The sequence below is a fragment of the Phalacrocorax aristotelis genome, chromosome 3 (genome assembly GCF_949628215.1).
Source record: "Phalacrocorax aristotelis chromosome 3, bGulAri2.1, whole genome shotgun sequence".
Taxonomy (NCBI): domain Eukaryota; kingdom Metazoa; phylum Chordata; class Aves; order Suliformes; family Phalacrocoracidae; genus Phalacrocorax; species Phalacrocorax aristotelis.
Window position 1 is genome coordinate 84,455,514 of NC_134278.1, and position 19,396 is coordinate 84,474,909.

The 19,396-nt window shown below is 41.6% G+C and overlaps 1 protein-coding gene across 8 annotated transcripts in view; it reads left to right on the forward strand.

Annotated features, from left to right (window-relative positions):
• The first annotated feature begins 3,377 nt into the window (after positions 1-3,377).
• SPTLC3 (serine palmitoyltransferase long chain base subunit 3) overlaps positions 3,378-19,396 on the forward strand; it is a 114,981-nt gene continuing 98,962 nt past the window's right edge. For 6 of the 8 annotated variants that reach the window (XR_012659754.1, XR_012659755.1, XM_075088234.1 and 3 more), the window contains exon 1: positions 5,508-6,129. Coding sequence is in view for 6 of the 8 variants with exons in the window: in XM_075088234.1 (XP_074944335.1) it covers positions 6,016-6,129 (114 nt within the window). In the remaining 2 variants the exon portion in view is untranslated. The other 2 variants (XM_075088238.1, XM_075088237.1) reach the window with 2 other exon arrangements.

A 19,396-nucleotide genomic window follows, 5' to 3' on the forward strand; every position in this document is an offset into this window, starting at 1 on the left:
CAATATTGAGGAAAACTCATCAAGACTTGATACGCACCTGTAGAGCAAAAGTTAAGGAAGTTTACGTAAGTAGGAAAAGTTGCTTCCTAGCACACAGTAGTCATTTGTACATGCTGACAGGATGAAATTGCTAAACTGGTATACTTGCTTCACCTAGAAAAGTTTTTATAACAAGCAATCAAATGACTGTATAAATCTAATCTGTCTGTTCAATAACTTGGGTCCAACAACAGGCAGTAGTGCAGCAGCTGTAAGCGTGTCAGACAGCACCCTCCACATCTTTCCCGGCTCTCTGTTCCTGGGGCTAGCTCAGCTTTCACAGGTGGACCTCGCTTCTTGCACCTGTGCCCACACCTCTGGCTGTGCTTTTCCTGCCACAGTGCAAGCATTTTGCAGTGAATTCGAGGAAATTTATATTTTAAGTGTTGCCAGACCACCTTGTTGGCAGGACCTTCCTGTTCTGGAGGTTTCACAGCCTCTCTTCTAGAATTTCATGCAACCCAGCAAAGCTGTAAAATGTGCAAATTTTCCCTGTGATTGATCTTCCCAGCCACTAATATCTGATGTAACTCAAAGAAGAGTATATACCCCCCCCTTTACCTTGTCCCTGGGGAGCCTGTTTGTGCCCTTTTCTGCCCTCCAGGTCCCAGACTGCAGAAGTGAAAAAAGGCAGCCATGCCAGCCCCAGGGCTCTGCAGATGACGCATGGACCTTGCCAGAGTTGGAGGAGCCCTGCCTGTTGTACCATGTCCTCTCTGTTGCAATGCTGATTGCGTGCATCTGCCTATGCCATGGGTTTGGTTCTGAGATGCTCTAGGATTATTTCCTGACCAATTTCAAAGCATTTTTTATATCCTTCAAGGAGCAGTTGTGCAAGGGCACTTGAGAGAATCCATCAGCATTGGAGTGCAGTTTTACACCCAGGTGTAGGGTGATACCCCTACTCATTCCCACATATATACTAGCTAGATAGGGTTTAAAGCAGCAAATGTGGATTAGGCATTCTTCATGTGAACTTTTAGGAAGTTTAGCGTACAGCAGGTGCTGGTGAAGTCTAGATGAATCTGGAAATACACCCAGGAAGATGACTGGCCAGCTGATACTTGCTACTTGCTGTTGCTTATGTTGCTTTGTTGTTATGGTGTCTCCCTCTTCGTTCATTTATTTCAGCCTCACTGGTGTTGCTCTATTGTAAGTCATTTACATATCCGAGGCACAAATAGTCTCCAATATCCATGTGTCCACAGTTGCCAAACTTGCTGAGATCCTAATCAGAGAATAAGTCATCAGTGGTATGCAGAATTTACATGGTGGACTTCTGTTGTAACAGAAGTGATTGGGACAGCAAGAAGGCTTTTTAACTATGTATTCCACTACTGGGGCATGCTCTGCAGCTACTTTAGATATTATTAGCACCGTGACTTTTAACAAAGGAATAGAGTTAGGCTCCCTTTTTTTTTTAGTCCATTGAAGATAAGCACAAAGCTAGTAACTGTCTTTGTGTAGATCCTTATTGTTTCATGTGGCATGTAAATTTGCATCTGTCATGAACTGAAATTATCAAGATCTTGCAACTAGATTGCAAGATCATTTCACAATTACGCTGTAACTAACTGTTCTCTGGGATGAGGAGGAATCCTGTGGAAATCCTTCTGGCTTATGACATTACAGTTCTCTGGTGACCAGCTCTCACACTTTCTTGCAACACGTACTTTTTTTATGGGTAGGTAGTCCAGTAGTGCCACTATAAATGGGGACCCTGTGGCCACTCTAATGGCACTAAATGGTATGACTGGGACAAAAGTCTAATGAAAGGTTAGCTGGTTTTGTCCACATTTCTTGAGTGCACCAGCAGAGGTCAACCTTTTAACCTACCCTGTGTAACCATGGTAGTACATAGCAGAAATGTGATTTTCTTCAAACACTGAGAGACTGCTTAGACAGAGCCCTACCTCTCCCTTTCCTCTCTGCTCTGTTGTTAAACCTTGGCTAATTAACTGTATATATTTTGCTTCACTTCTGCACCGCACTCCTCAGCAATTTGTCTCAGAGCATTTACAAAGGATTTGAATACTTTTATCCTGATTTCAAGAGGTGAGTCAGCAAAGACCTGATGGCATTTGGATGATAATGACAAAGCAAGGAGTAAAACCTAGATCCTGGGAATTCATTGGTAGTTTTCCTACAGATTTATAGTAATTGTAGCTATGTCTTACAAAATTTAACTAGCATTTATGTAGAGCATGGTGTGTGGTCTGCTAGTAACCTTAGAAATTCACCATCTTCTTGCCAATGTATGAAGGGCAGCTTTGTTACTTCTGACCAGTACCCAAGCCACTAAAGTGAAGTGCACATATAATTTTAGTAGGATTGGGATCCCCTGCAGTTAAACACACACAGTTCTTTTATAGTCAGCTTAGTAAATTTTTTCCTCTTAATTCCCAGAATGGTAAAAAGAGACAGGGTATGGCTGGTGGTGGTTTTGGTGTTGCAAATTACACAATTTTGGGGTCCTTTCTCCAGTGTCCAGGCAGCATAGACTCACATATTTTTGAGTAATATGTCTAGATACAGCTAATTGGTAGCATGATAGATATGGACACAGAAGCCTGTGTAACAGATGGCTTGGAGAAAGATGGAGTTCTGAAGGGCACAATTCAACATTTTTTTTTCCTGCAGGAGAAATACTACATCCTGTTTGCAGATCATCTTTGTGTATTTGGCCAGACTCATCCCTTCCATAAATCATTTGCTCTGAATGGAATCAGGGCAGGAATTTTACACAGCTCCTAGTGGTATTTGTTTTCTGAGCTCTTGCTTTTAGAGGATGGTTAAAAGAACTCTGAAAGGACAGCTGTTCACTGAGGTTTTAAAATTGCTTATTTAAATTCATATTTAAAGGTAGTCTGCTTGTTTGTGATCATAAACATTAGCAATATTGAAAACCCATAAAGCATATTTAATTTGCTATTTTATTCATATAAGGGCATTTGTATTTCATGAGCCTTGAAACAGATAACAGGTGTAGACTTACAGCCTGGGACTAGAGACAGTATTTGCATCATCTGAACTGTTATCTAATCAGAGATTCCACTCTCCCATAAATCTAATCAAAAAAAAGAAGACAACACACAGGAAATATTAATTAAATCACTTTGTGCCCTGGAAGGTGCTGAGTATGTTGAGAAAGCATACCTGGCAGAGGTGCTAGCTGAGACATTGGAAGCTATTAAGGGGAAGAACACTACTCTGGTAAGTTTTCTTGTCTTACCTATACCACAACAGGGTCAAGATGATCGGTAACTGAGCAGATAGCATGTTTTACAGATGTTTGATTTGCTGTGGCAATCAAGGAAATAATTCCCAAATGAAGAATGCTTCTTGGTGGAAGGGGATTGCCGGGTGGTGAGAGCATGCTCTACACTATCTTGTTCCGTGTATCGTGTTACCTTACTTGAAAGGTATGTAGGGAAATATTACTGGCCATTCTTTCTACCTACTTTTGGCTTGTTGTGCTGGTTTTGGCTGGGGAAGAGTTAATTTTCTTCACAGTAGCTAGTATGGGTTTGTGTTTTGGATTTGAGCTGGAAACAGTGTTGATAACACAGGGATCTTTTAGTTCCTGCTGAGCAGTGTTTACACAGAGTCAAGGCCCTTTCTGCTCCTCACCCCACCTCACCAGCGAGCGGGCTGGGGATGCACAAGGTGCCAAGAGGGGACACAGCCAGGACAGCTGACCCAAGGGATGTTCCATACTGTATGACATCATGCTCAGCATATAAAGTTGGGAGAAGAAGAAGGAAGGAGGGACATTTGGAGTGATGGCATTTGTCTTCCCAAGTAAACCATTACATGTGATGGAGCCCTGCTTTCCTGGAGATGGCTGAACACCTGCCTGCTGATGGGAAGTAGGGAATGAATTCCTTGTTTTGCTTTGCTTGTGTGCACAGCTTTAGCTTTACTTATTAAACTCTTTTTATCTCAACCCACAAGTTTTCTCACTTTTCCTCTTCTGATTCTCTGCCCCATCCCACTGGGAGGGAGTGAGCTGTGTGATGCTTAGGTGCTGGCTGGGGTTAAACCACAACACTTGTCCTCACCTCAGTCTTTTCCATGCAGATATGAACTCCTAGCCACTTATCATGACCGAAAATTTAACTCATCACTACAGATTCACAATTAATCTGTAACTGAGTTATCCTTACAGATGCCTAAATGAAGCCTAAAAGACTGATTCATAAAGAAATGAGGCCTGGGAAAAACAACAAAGAGAGAAAACGTTGGAAATCTGAGTTCTGGTGGTGAATCTGGTATAATTGTGAAGCAAAACGTTTTGGTGTTTTACTGTTTCTGTGTCATTTTAGTCAGCTAAGGGGATATTTTCTTGACCAAAACTACTACTTTCTTATTAATCGGAATATCTAATTAAAAGGCTTCTTTCCCAGGATATAAAAATCAAACCTCTTTAGAGATGGACTGCTTTTTCAGTTGTGCTACTCTATAGTGTGTCATGGAGATTTTCTACAGATCTTAATGGAAGTCTCCGCAGACCACTGGGTGGTATGAAATGAAGTAAAATGCAGAAGATGATGTACAGACATTTCTTTTAAACACATTTCAGTTCATGTGTCTCTCAGGTAGGGACCAAAAGTTTTCCAACACATTTGGAAATCACTTTAAAGGAGAGAATGTATTTTAGCATTTCAATATATATTGAAGACATGGTTTTAAAACCAATGCAATGAAAATGCAGTTTTCACAGTGGCTTACTTAACATTTAATCTTCTGAATGCCACATACTCAAGTTGTAGGCTGCTTTTTCTGTATATCACCTACATTTCATTGCCAAGATGACAGAGTAATTTTTTTCTAATTAAAACACTCCAAGTATTTTTATTCTCCCAGCCTTTCATCCTTACTGTTTTCCAAAATGGATATTGTAATACAGCTCTCCACACTAATTTTAATTATTTTGGGAGGAAAGTTTTCTGTCAAATGCTGCCAGAGATGTTTATACTTTTATGTTTTGCCTCTAAAATCTGAAACATGAGAATTTGCTTCAGCAAAGACAATATATGTGAGTATTTCCACAATCAATAAGCTCTTGTCTTAAAAGCAAGAATGTATATTAGTCCTGCTTAGTAGTTTCACAAGTGATTAAAGCCTGACTTGTTTTAAAACTAAATTAATCAGCTTTACAAAAGTCCATTTCTCATTATTTAGAATAATATGCCACTTATCCCATTACTGGCCAAACACAGTTTAAAGGGACAGTTCACTCAGTAAACACCAGCGCATGTATCTGTAGGATAGGGCCAAATATATTGTTTCTAGCTCTAGATAAAATTTCATTTTAATATTAAAATCCTTTCCATTTTCTTGCAGGGTTAGTGTTGTGTCTGTCATGCTGCCTATATAAGAAGAGATTTTTTTTAAAAAAAAAAGTTCTGTTCTACTCAGCAAAATTCTACTTTTTTCAGCCAATATACTCTTAGCAAGGTGAATCCTGTAATTTTAAAGATTACTCTGTTTAAATTTTTAAAACATTTTATTTCTCTAAATGGAATAACATAGCTCTACGTTGAGTGTAATCAGGAATAAAAGACGTAATGTTTCTCACTGGGAGATATTTAAGAGGTAATATATCTTTAAGTGTCTCCGCCTCTGAATCCACCCACTTCTTGACAGCTGCTGTAGTCTTGTTGACTCATAGGCGCTGTGTTCATACAATAGGCAGTAATGACCAGGATTTTTCAGAGATTTTAAGAGCACACCTCCTGCTATGTGTTTCGCGTTCTAGCTTGCTGGGTCTGAAGGTGTATAAACGAAACAGTTTTAAGTTTCTAAGATATTGCAAAAGATAGTTACTCCTCTCATCCCGGAAAATCCTGACAGACCAGTTGGATACCTTTCAGGCCTTAACCAAGAACTTTATCTGCTTGTGCCACTGTCTTTTTTTACTGTAGAAAGACCTGAGGCACCCTTAAGAACTGAGAATCTGACTAATTTAAACAGATGGCTAATCCCAGTGCTGTATGCAATGGACATCTACACCATCATCATCAGAAACAGAATAACGTCTTAAAAAGTGGAATCTATAAGAAAAATGGAATTACTAAAGGAATGAAGGTAAGGTTTAATTGTTTACCCTAATTGCCTCAACACTGAAAATAAATAGGTAGTTGCAACATTACTTATTAAGCTAGTTTTATGGCAGTCTTAGTCTCCATTGAACAGATTGTATGGATTAGGTTTGTGTGTTAAATTTTATAATCTGGGCAACTGAAGCTGTTCTTCTTCTATCATCCTAAACTTCAGTGAGAGTTGTGAATGCTCATGCAACATACTGTTTGGTCCCATGGACTAACTAGCCTCTAGTTCACTTTAAGCACGTGTGCTGAATTTCAGTAGTTTCCTTCTAAAGCTTTACCAATGGTGGAGTTGATTTTGTGATGTATTAACCACTAGTGGAAAGCTGTTTTATCAGCCTAAAGTGCATGTGGAGTAGCTTTTAAAGTGTAATTTATTGCTGTACAAGTATAACCAAAAAAACATAGGCTGGGGAAGCTGTCTTTTCTTGACTTTTACATTACTGCAAGGTTGGTTTAACTGATGCCTGCAGTTTGCTGATGCCTTTTCTCCAGCCTTGCACTGCTTAAAATCCAAGTCAGTTTACTTACTATTTTCTCAGGCTGCTGTCTTTGAAACCAGTGCTGCTTATTTATGTGAACATTTTGTAGAACAACTGTTGGCATGTAGCATCCAAAACAATGAACTACAAAACCGAAGATATACTTTTGCCAAAAGAGCCCGAATCTTAAATGTTGTCTGCCTGCAATACCTGTTCTGACTGCGAATGTACTGTCTGTCTTGAAGTGTCCTGATTCTGGAGCTTGATGTGATTGTTAGTAGAAAGTCTTGCAGTGGCTAGAAAAAGGCTCGTTTACAGTGTGGTGTGATGGTGAGAGGGGGGTGGAGAAGGTTGCTTTTGAGCGTGAGCACTCACCTGACCATCCCCTGTTGAAAGCTTTAGACAACGACTGTGTCCTGTGGCGAGGGCTCCACTGTTTTACAAATAAACTGCTATCTTATATCTTTCTCTGAATTGGGCTCTCACACACCTAGCGCTCTAATGAAGGCACACCCAGTGTCATGCTTAATGATTGTCTGGCTTTAGGTGTCTCCCTTGGTATGGGTGTTTCCCAATCATTGGTTTGTGTAGGATGAGGAAAGCAAAAAACCTTGTGCAATGATTGAAAAGGACTTTCTTGGGATTTGCTTCCAGAAACCTAATCTAGCATCACATATATCTCCTCATCATTTTATATATTAGCTATTTGCCACAATGATGTCTGAAATCTTTGCTTTCAGTTTGAGTGGCAAATTTCAAGGGCTAAGCCTTGCCATTCAGTTGTTGTATTGTTAACTTGCTGCAAATGAGTAGTTTTGAAAGCAGTAGACTCCCAGGAGGCAATTAATTAGGATCTTCTCCTTAATAGGAAAGACATGGATAGAGAAGTAAAGTAGAATATTACTGAGGGTGAGCAAAAAGGAGATAAAGAGTTGCCTGAAAGGGGTGGCAAAGAAATTAAGGAAATGCTAGTAGATGTACCTGCTAGATTAGTGAAGCCTTACAGGCTCCATATGGTTGGAGGAGAAGGGGTTTTACCCTGCCTTGTGAAAGAAGCACTGAACCACTGGTAAATACCAGCCATGGCTGAGGAAGTGGTGAGGAAGTGAAGCCTTAGAAAGTTCAAGAGGCTTATCAAAGGCAGATTTGTTAAGTCCAGGTCTGGCACTGTGTTCTGAACTACATACCATTTCCCCTCTCTTTCTGCTTCAAACACAGATTGGGAAAGAAGGAAACAATAACAGACAAGAGTCGTGTATGAACCAGGAATCTCATTCCTGGTAGGAATCTCCCCATTCCTGTCTGGTCTGTTTCCCCGCCCCAGCTGCCTCACCCCGTTCGTGCTTAGGCTTTATCCTATTTTACAGGAACAGATACTGTTCCTTCCTACCTGATCTGTTTACATGGCTTACTGCTGTAGGTGTGTGACTTCACACAGTCTTCCAGTGTGTTTATATTTGCAACACCTCGCTGAGGTGTTCTTCCCACTTTACAGCTGGGATCTGAGGAGCAGGGAATATGGCAGCTGGGTGCACAAGGAAGCCTGTGCAGGAACCAAACCCAGGTTTGTCATAATTCCAGTCATCCTCCCCCCTTCCTCCTCTTTTGCTGTTTCACCACCTTGCCCTGATTTCCCCTAAGACCCTGACACACATACACACATGTATATGTACTTTATTGCCTATTCAGTAAATGAATTCACCATTAAACACCTTACACAGGAGAGGAAATATAGTGCTAGGGTGTTCAAGGGACGTGGCTGGTGATGCTTGTTCTAGCACTTGGGAATTGTGGCAGTTCTGAAACCCTCGAGGTTAGTGACAGCTGTGTTACTTCTCAAGGAGGGGAAGAGGGAGAGGTTCTCTTTTGAGAGAGGCAAATGGTGGTGCAGAGGCTGCAGTGAGGGCATGGCACAGTGAAGGCTTCTAAGCCAGGAATACGTAGCCATAGTTGCACACAACTGACTGACTGCAACATCAGGCTTTGTAGAAATCAGCTCCACAAACCCTTTTTTTCTAGGGAGCCCACAGGAAGCACTGGCTTCAGGAAATGCTGGCTTTGGAAGCACTGCTTTTGAAAACACTGGCTCAGGAACAATTTGGTTTGCATCTTAATGATGTAAGAATATTTTGTGTGTGTGTGTGCATGACAGAAATAAAGAAGCAATTCTGATACAGCAAAACCCCCGGGTTTCCAAAGAAAGGATTTTGTTTAATGGGTTGGGAAGGTAATTAGGGATGATCACATGTGGGGGAGTAGGGAGGCTTTCTTTGCTTCTAGCAATCTGTGGCATACCAAGGACAGGAAAGGAGGTAGCTGAGTGCTAATGAAGCAGTGAAGCATCCTACCAAAGGAAAAGCTGATACTTTTGGGGGAAGAGATATACCACTTTGGGGTGGGACTGCTTGTTTGAATAGCTTCTGTGATTATTTTCAGTCTGACTCACTCAATTCTAGCTGATAGCACAGACTCCCATGTAGTGATGGACAGCAGGCCTAACCACATCCCCACAACTGTGCTGCATCCTTGCATTCATGGGAAGCTGGGCCACAGTAAGACCTAAGCATTGGGAGGTGGGTTGTGGCCAATGTCTTCCACTTCATTTAGTGCTTATAACACAGGCAGGTGCTTTGTGTTCTTCCAGAAACTGTAGCCTGGGCTTGCCTTTATCCAAAGCACAATTCAATAGCTAACCTATTTATTTATTTATGTAACTGTAATATCCAGGAGAAGGTATTTTCCCAGGTTTCTTTTGAGGTTGATTGGGTGTCAGTTGTAGGGGACATTGGATTTTTAAAACAATGTGCTTGTCCAGTGGAAACATTCTCTTCCTACAGTACACATGCAATAATTTTATTTCTTTGATAGATCATTTCCTTGGCTGCCTTAGATAGCCTCCAAGACAGTATAAAGCTATTCGCAAATTCATCTTTTTCTGTTCTGCACTGAGAATGGCTATAGCTTGGCAGAAGCTTGCAGTAAACAAGACTACAGCTTTTTCCAGGGCTTTCCAGCTCTTTTCTGAAAGCAAAAAAGAGCCCACGATGAGATGAAACCCAGTAGCATCTGCCCCAGTTATTTAATAAGCTGAAAATGTGATAGCATCCAGCACTTTGGGAGCTCTAAAGTTTGGAAGCTGATTTTATTTACTCTCTGTCTTGTGACAAGTGGACCTCCTGCTGTTCTGCTCTGCTATTGATTCAATACGCCAGCAGCCAGTCTCAGTCCTTTCCATGCTTTTGGCTCCCCTGCTTTTCTTCCTCTCCTTTCTGCACTACAATGTCACTTATTCCCAGTGAAGACCTTAAAGAAACATTGATTGTTTAACAAGAGAGTCATGAAAGGAATATGCCATGCAACTGTTCTCATAGGAATAATTTTCCTGTTTGTTGTACACGCTCCCTGTAATTTCTTTGACTATGTTGTCTCACATATAGAGAGAGCACTTCATGAGCTTTTGCAGTAGTTAGTGTAACTGGGGTATTTTGGATGCGAACTCAATATAAATGTTAATGAGTCCTGCAGTGGGGAAAAAAGCTAATCCCCACAATTAGAGTCAGGTGATAAAGCTTAAAAATACGAGAAGAGAAAGGAGGGAAGGTTAAGGCTGATCAGACTATAGCCTTTCCAAATGTTTGCAGCCTCAGCTGTGCAACCATAATGATCTACCAACAGAATCTTTTTTTCTGAAATATCTTCATTTTTTGGTGTTGCTTTGGGTAAAAACAAACTGAAAGGTGACTTTGGTGGCCCCAGACTTTTTCATCTGCAGCACCTAAGGCTTTTGGACATGGTCCATTGTGCATCTATTAGTGGAAGGTGCAAGCCCCATAAGCCCGCTAGTCATAGCTGTAGTGACAACAGGAAGATGTTGAGAACTGGTTTCCAGTCAGAGTTCTCTACCAATTCCTACACCTGTTGCTTCAGCTGCAACACAGACGTGACCTCCTCATCCTTAGTTCCTGCCTTCTCTTTTCCTTAGTTTCGAGCCCCAGAAAGTCATTGCTTTGCACCAGCACTCTCAGCTAATAATCACAGGTCTCAGATCCACACCCTTGTTTCTGTCATCTTCCCTGCTATGTGATGAGCTCAATGCTTTGGAAGCAGGAAATGTTGAAGGCATCTTTCTGCAAACTGAGATGTGACCCCTGTGTAGGCACATGTAACAGTCAATGACTCTTGTAGCAATGCTTTAAGTGTGTTGCATGAGACTTTACATGCAAGGCTAGAGATTTTTCTCATAGTACAATAAGTAAATTTCCAGTAGGGCTGGAGTCACTACCCTGTTAACACCTGGTGTGCTGGTTTTGGCTGGGGAAGAGTTAATTTTCTTCACAGTAGCTAGTATGGGTTTGTGTTTTGGATTTGAGCTGGAAACAGTGTTGATAACACAGGGATCTTTTAGTTCCTGCTGAGCAGTGTTTACACAGAGTCAAGGCCCTTTCTGCTCCTCACCCCACCTCACCAGCGAGCGGGCTGGGGATGCACAAGGTGCCAAGAGGGGACACAGCCAGGACAGCTGACCCAAGGGATGTTCCATACTGTATGACATCATGCTCAGCATATAAAGTTGGGAGAAGAAGAAGGAAGGAGGGACATTTGGAGTGATGGCATTTGTCTTCCCAAGTAAACCATTACATGTGATGGAGCCCTGCTTTCCTGGAGATGGCTGAACACCTGCCTGCTGATGGGAAGTAGGGAATGAATTCCTTGTTTTGCTTTGCTTGTGTGCACAGCTTTAGCTTTACTTATTAAACTCTTTTTATCTCAACCCACAAGTTTTCTCACTTTTCCTCTTCTGATTCTCTGCCCCATCCCACTGGGAGGGAGTGAGCTGTGTGATGCTTAGGTGCTGGCTGGGGTTAAACCACAACAACTCAAAATCTCTAAATTTAAGTAATTAAATTTTGGAAGTTTAAGCCCTGACAAAAATAGGAGGTATTGATTTGCTTTGGCTTGAAAGACCTAGCATGTCAGGTGTTTAAGGACAACCTCCTTATTAGTACAAGAACAGCTCCTTCTTGTACTCCTGCAAACAAGTAAATATATCAGGAGACTGGCTTAGCCAACCACATAACCCATGATTGAACCCCAGTGCAAAAAAGCAGTATAAAAGAGGCAGAAGCAGGAATGGGCTACAAAGGAGGAATTTTGAAACATTGGGCATGTAGGGATGGTGTGGAGCCAAAACTCACCTGGAGTTGACATTTGCAAGGGACATTAGGGAAGGAAGAAGAACTTTTACTGCTACAGTAGTAGTAAATGAATGAACACAGAAAATGTGGCCCATTGCTGAATGGGGTGAGTGACTTAGTGACTGCAGATGGAGGTATGGCTTTCTTTGCCTCAGTTTTTGCCAACAAAGTTTTCCAAGCCTCTCTGTTGTCAAACTACCAGTAGTGGAAGAAGATTGAGTCATGGATCTCCTGAGAAATCTCAACCCATACAAGTGCCTGGGATCAGAAGGGAAGCATCCAAGTGTGCTGGCTGATGTCCTAGTGATATCATACACTATCATCTTTGAAAGGCCATGGATATCAAAGTTGACCCCTGATAACCTAAGAAAGGCAAATATTCCACCTGACTTCAAAAGATAGATCATTTCGAGCAAAGGTTGTTTCTGAGAACATAGAAAGGAAGGTGATTTGGAATAGCAAGCATGAATGTACCAAAGATATATGATGTTTGACTGACTGATTGTCCTCTGTGACGCTGGTGAAGGGCCTGGAGAACCAGTCTTATGAGGAATGGCTGAGAGAACTGGAATTGTTTAGTCTGGAGAAAAGGAGGCTGAGGGGAGACCTTATCACTCTCTACAAATGCCCGAAAGCAGGTTGTAGTGAGGTGGGGGTTGGTTTCGTCTCCCAAGTAACCTGTGATAGGACGAGAGGAAATGGCCTTAAGCTGCGTCAGGGGAGGTTTAGATAGGATATTAGGAAAAATTTCTTTACAGAAAGAATGGTCAGGCACTGGAACAGGCTGCCCAGAGGGGTGGTGGAGTCTACCATCCCTGAAGGCATTCAACAAACATGTAGACGTGGCACTTCAGGGCATGGTTTAGGAGTCATGGTGGTGTTGGGTTGATGGTTGGACTTGATGATCTTAGAGACCTTTTCTAACCTTAATGATTCTATGATGAAGTAACTCGATTTGTGAATGAAGAGAGAGTGATAGATGTCATCTACCTTGACTCTTGCAATACTGTCCTCAAATGCTACTTGGGACATTACGGTCTCAATGGGTAGACTTCTATATGGGTTAATAACTGGCTAGATCATTGGGCTCAAAGTGTAGTGGTTAATGGTTCATGCTTTGCCTGGAGGCTGGAAAGGTTTCATGTAGTGGGGCGGGGGGGGGCAGAAATCAAGATGCAGATAACAGCACTGGGACATGTTGCTCTGGCCTCCACCATGGAGGCTTTCAGGATTCAGCTGGGCAAAGCCTTGATCTGAGCACCCTGCTGGGAATTTTGGTGTTGATCCGGCCTTTGAGCGTGAGGGTGAACCAGAGACCAACTGAGGGCCCATCCAGTCTAAGTGAGTCTGTGACCCTTTAGTGTAAGGAGGCAGCATTTCTCTGGTGAGAGTCAGCTGCAGTGATTTAAAAATGGACAGAATTGATGCAGAACCCCAGTGAGGCTTCTGGGGGTAATCACCTGGCAAGCAGCTTACTCTTGCTCAATAGAGGTAGCTACTAAAAGCAAGCCATGAACTGGCTAGTCCCATTGCCTGTCTACTTATGTCCCTTTAGCATGAGAATTAATTACCGTTGCAAGCTGTAAGTGGCAGTCTAGCTTTCAGAAACAAGTAAGGCAATGCGCATTTTCTACCTACTTTGTCGGTGAGGGACATAGCTGGCTGTGTTCCATTGCAGAGCAAGTTCATTAATATAATGGGCAGAATGATAAGATAATGACTGCTTAGGGCTGTCTGGGTCTCTGCGTGAGCCAGCAAAGGCAGGACGTGGGAACAACTGCAAAAGCAAAACCAAAGAGTAAACTTATTTTTATTACCTTGCCAACTGGGGGAATCTGCAAAGCAGCACCCAGCACCCGGGCAGAGGCACACAAGCGGGCATGCAGGCACTATGGAGCTCAGTCCATGCTAAAGGATCACTGAATCTGCTGTCTCCACCTGTATTTCACTGACTCTCGCAGGCATAGTTTACCACTGTGCTTTGATCTTTCTCACAGCAAGGCAGGAATCTCAAGCATGTTCAAGAGGGTGCCTCTAAGTCTCTCACAGGCCAATGTTATCGAAACACAGACGTTCCACTTGTCTAACACACAAGGCTAAACAACAGTATGATATATGGTTTTCTACACCTCAGCTATAGGTCACTTGACCATGTTTATAATCCTCCTTGCCAGTCTTCTGTTTTTTTCCCAGTCTCTATGAAACCTGACTTTTCACATGATGCTTAACATCATGCTGCCTCTCACAGCTTGCTCTTTGCAACTGTGCAGTGGTGATTCAAAACCTGATTTATAGGGTACTAGACAACCATAAAGAGCCCTACCATGATATGCAGGTCTGTTTCTGCTGCCAACAGATGTATGAACTCTCTCATAGATTATTTTTTACTTTCTTTTTAAAGAAAATTAACTTTTGTTGTGGCTAGGACTGTGACATTAACCAGCAAAACAGGAAATTAAATTTCCCTACAATGACCAGTGGCTCAGCCAGAGAATTCCTGCCATTCCTGGCAGCTAATTTTTCCACAGAAAACACTTCTAGAAAGCAACCAAGCCAGACGTTTTGTGAGACTATTTTCTGGGAGAGTTGTCATTGTGGGATGGATGTTGAATCGGGAAGAAAAATGTCATGTATGGTGAAGAGCAGTCAGCAGGAACCAGCAGCTTTGTGTGCCAGACTGAAGAGGAGCTGGAGCATTTTGCACTTTAGGATATATTAATTCAGCCAGATAGCTAGAGCATTGTCCTGGTTTTGGCTGGGATAGAGCTAACTTTCTTCCTAGTAGCTGGGTCAGTGCTGTGTTTCAGATTTAGCATGAGAACAACGTGATAGCACACTGATGTTTTATGTTGCTAAGCAGTGTTTATACTAAGTCAAGGACTTGTCAGTTTCCCATGCACTGCCAGCAAGAAGCTGGGTGGGAGCACAGCCAGGACAGCTGACCCCAACTGGCCAAAGGGATAACCCATGCCATATGGCGTCATGCTCCATACATAAGCTGGGGGGAGTTGGCAGAGGGACAGCGATCGCTGCTTGGGGGTGGACTGGGCATTAGTCGGCAGGTGGTGAGCAGTTGCATTGCTTGTTCTTCCTGAGTTTTGTTTCTCTTTCTTTTTGTTATTTATTTTCCTTTTTTATATAATTATTTATTATTATTGTTCTTGTTATTATCATTGTTACTATTAAACTGTTCTTACCTCAACCCATAAGTGTTCTCACTTTACTCTTCCAATTCTCTCCCCCATCCTGCTGTGGGCAGGGAGTGAGAAAGCAGCTGTGAGGTGCTCAGTTACTGGCAGCATTAAACCACCACAAGCATTCAGAAAGATACCTTTAGTATAAAACTGTGAGGTGAAGAGCTGAACTTCCAGGGCAGATACCGTCTATGTGCACCCATGCCTTCAGCACAAAGTAATGTTTAACCTGTTCTGGCCAGGTGACTTTCTCCCTCCTGAAGTATTTTGAATTTCTGGGACAACATCCAGTGTAGATGTAACAAAACCTTGTCTGTTCTTCTGATCATCTCAGTCTTTTTGGAAGCTATTCAGCTATATCCTTTCCTTTGTTAATTTGGCCAAGCACAGGCTTTGGCTCTGTCATTTCTCCCTCTTCCAAATAATCTGTTTTTCCCCCTCAGCCTGTCAAGAAGTCAGGATTTATTTGCCTAGCAACGGGAATATGGAAAGACAAATTTGTGGCAAGGAGCTGAGACTTGTGGCCATTTCAGCTGACAACATGCTGCAGTCTGCTTCCTCCAGGAACTTTCATTTGAGTTTCTGTTTCCCTGTCACTGGTGATGATTCATGTGGTCTGAAGAGCTGCCACACGTCCCTCTCTGTGACTCACATACAGCTATCAGAGACTTCACCCTTGCTAATCTCACAGTCTCAAAGCTGTCAGCCTAGACATGGAATCACGGTGGCCATTTGTATGTTCCCGAGCTGCTTGGAGCTGTTCTCCAAGAGAGTGCCTTAGTCTGTCCCTGTATTTCAATTTTCTGTCCATTCCTTGTGTCTCCACAAAACTCTGTGTTTGTCTTCTGAAAGGAACATCTCTCTTTCTGTGGTCCCCAGGTTGCACTTCCTGAAGGTAAAGGTAGCTGTGATCAAGTGTTTGTGCACACAGTTGTGGGGGGATCTGTAACACTCACCCAAGCCACTGCCTGGAGAGGGCAGGATACAGATGTTTCCACCCAGTCCTAGCGGCCATGTCTCAGTGACTGCAGTGATTTAGATGGGAACCTTGGAGGACAGGGAATATAACCTGAGAAATAAATCTAAGACTACCCAAGCTTTTTACATTGTACCTTCTTGTCAGCTGTTCCCTGAAAGAATTTCAGCCCCATGATCTGATCAAATATATCCTCTGCTCAGGCCACCTGCTGATTAGCCTTGAAGTTTCAGGTGCTACATGGATACCAACACCAAACAATGAAACAATTCAAAGCGATAGAGCTTTTGTTGAAGGCATTTCATTGTCCAAGAAAGCATTTGAAAAATCAATATATTTTCTCAGCTTTTTAAGTTCATATTCATGTAAGTTCATGAGTTTGAGCTTTTGAACTTCTAGAAATCTTTTGACATCAGGCGTGCTCAAAGGGAACATTTTACTTTATCTCTGGCACAAAAATGTGTGTCTGCATGTCTCTTAATGTCGTACCTTCTTTATCTAAGGCAGTGCTCTCCTGTGCATTTTTTTTTCCCTTGCATCATTGTTATATAAACAGCTTTTTTGTTTGCATATGTGGGTGGTAAGATTGATTGGGAGGTTCTAGCAGGTACTAGGTAGGGTGTGTTAATCCCGAAGGGGGAGATCTTCTTGGGTGTTTTGTTGTTTTGTTTTGGTCGCACAGGAAACAAACGCTGTTCAAACTGTTTTAATGCAATCTCCACCCCTTTTCCTGTCTTCTAATCACAATAGTCCTTCACCTATGGGCCATCATCCTCAGTTTCTTGTCACTTGCTTTATAAAAGAATCAATAGTAAGATTTTTATAAGCCTTTAAGTATTTGATTAGTGCATCTGTGGGTGAATATATAAGGGGTGTTACAAGGTAGATTCTGCTTTCCGTGTGTGTGCAGTCCAGGTTCATCCCAGGTTAAGAAATACAAAGTTACTTTATCAGATAATCTAGGAAGAATGCCACATGAGTGGTAATTTTTTGGCTTTCCGTACATTTCTTAACAGTGTCTTTTCAAGTTGAATTCAGAATCTTTGTTTCTAAATTCTAATTCTTACCCTTAACCAAGCATGAACAAGTACATATTACTAAATAAAAATGAGCATTTGCCAAAATCTACACCATTTAATGAAAAAAGTTAACATCTTTGTTTTTCATTCTGTGACAAGTATACTGTAGATATATGCTAAGTCTGATTACTTGTTCTTAAAATCTACGCTTTTTCAAGGTGTAGAAAGCTTATCAGTTCTGTAATCTGTCTTCATTTTCAGATGTATATTAATGGAACTGGTATGTTGATGTGCAGTAGTGTGAAATGTTGGATATGCTGAGTGCATTAGTAGGACTTGGCAAAGTAATTATGAGTAAGTTTGTGTCCTGAGACAGGAGACATGTTCTTTGGGAACTGAGGAGTAGTTTTAGTAAAATGCAGTTTCACATTGGGTTAAACTTTTTGTCCCAGGAGAGTTGTAATTTATTGCAGCCTTGAAAAAAGAATTAATTGGCCCCCTCACACGTCTTGCTCACCAGTAAAAGCTAAAGAATTAAAAATCTGCAAAAGATGGCTGTCTTTAACCAGGGATACAGAGGGTCAAGAAGGGCTGCAAGGAGGCCATCCTTTTTTCATCTGCCTGTTGTAAGGGTGGATAGCTGAGCAGGCTGGCACCAAAGTTCTGGCCCTTGGGCATTGGTGCTCAGTGTAGAAACCTAGCAGAGGACATGTTACAGCAGCAGTTTCCAGCACGAAGTAATGCCTACAAGATCCTTCCATCTCCCTCCATGTACAAAGTCTTCCCAAGCACACAGGTTCACCTGTCTGTTTCCAACAAGCTTTTCTCTGCACTTCATTAGCATCTTGGCTCTTCCTAAATTTCTGTTGTGACAAAAGAAATCTCTTCTCTTTATTGTCATACTATATAAAGGAAGTTCTGTCAACAGCTCTTTGTTTTGGTAAAGAAATCACTGTGGCTCTTGCATTAGAGAACAGGCTCTCTGCTAGTAATGAACAAGGTGTTACCAAGCATGACAGATCAAAAATGGAGCTCTGTCAGCTTCCATCTGACCCCCAAACCAACATATCAGTTAAGTGATGCTTTTGAAAATGTTGGTGTGAACTTATTTATGCTTTCAGCACAGCATAATTAAACCAAGCAAATGAGAAGGTAAAAGTCAGCTTTACCCATCAATAGGTGGAAAATATTTTAAAATTTTTAGAGATAAGGTACTATTAGCTTTTTATATCTGTGATTCAGTATAACTGGCGACCTTTTGAAAACTTGTCTCGTATGTGGGCTGAGAATTAGATGGGTTTATGTAAGTGAAGTGAAGCATGTTTTTATTTGATTTTGTCACTATTATTAGCTGACATTTTGGCTTTTTTAACTGGTTCAGTATGTACCTGATGAGAAACAAAGCATTGTAATCCTGTGATTTTGTTATAAAGATGTTAACATTTACAGGAAACAAAATTTCGTTCAATGACAAGTTATGTAGATTCTTAAAACATCAGGTAGGCATGCTTATTTTTATTCCCTGCTGAATGCTTTATATGTGTCAAAAATGTATGTTATTGGGGAAGGGGAGTGTTGTATGGGGTGGGGGAAGCCCCACCTATACAGTTCATTCTTTTAGCGTGGTAGCGTTATACAATCTCAGTTGGTTTTGGCCTCATTTCCTATAGAAACAAGACTTATTTAGTGATACTATGTGTCTGTCAACTCCTTAACAACTTGTGAACTAGTCAGCTATTTTCAGTCAGATTTGACAAAGGCATATCATCCACTCTTTCCTTAAAGTAGGCAGCTGGGCACAGGAGAAGGGCCCTCCACATTCCCTGTTGAAAGAGAAGCTGCAGTGTGAACTCATTCTTCCAGTACTCTGGAGAATCTGCAGTACAAATGAGACTTGATCTACATCCCAAATAAGAAGGAAGTTTCTGTCAGTGTGCTGCTTTGTTTGACATCTAAGTCAGTCAACATGAGGCACGCATTCCCAGAGTTCATGGTGCTCTGTTTACTTCCGCTCTAACTCATTTCTGCATGGTGCATATCTTACCATTGCATTTCTCTTGAATTTGTTTAGACTATAACCTTCCTGAGATAACGACTACTTCTGTCCTCTTCTTGTAAAGTACTTGGTACAGGTAGGAGCATTACCTATTAAGTGTACCTTCATTCACAGGGATTTTCATCAAAGTTTTCCCACTTTTTAAAATATCAGTAATTTGTTTTCAGTATTGTGTAAAGCAGTTGACCTGTCTCCTGTTCTAGTTGCTGCTAGTAAGTCAGGCTAGAAAAGTGTATCTTGGTCTCATTTCTTATGGGACATTTCTCCTCTACCAGTGGTATCAACAGATGAAATGTGACTTCAAGTTAAATGTTATACTTACTGT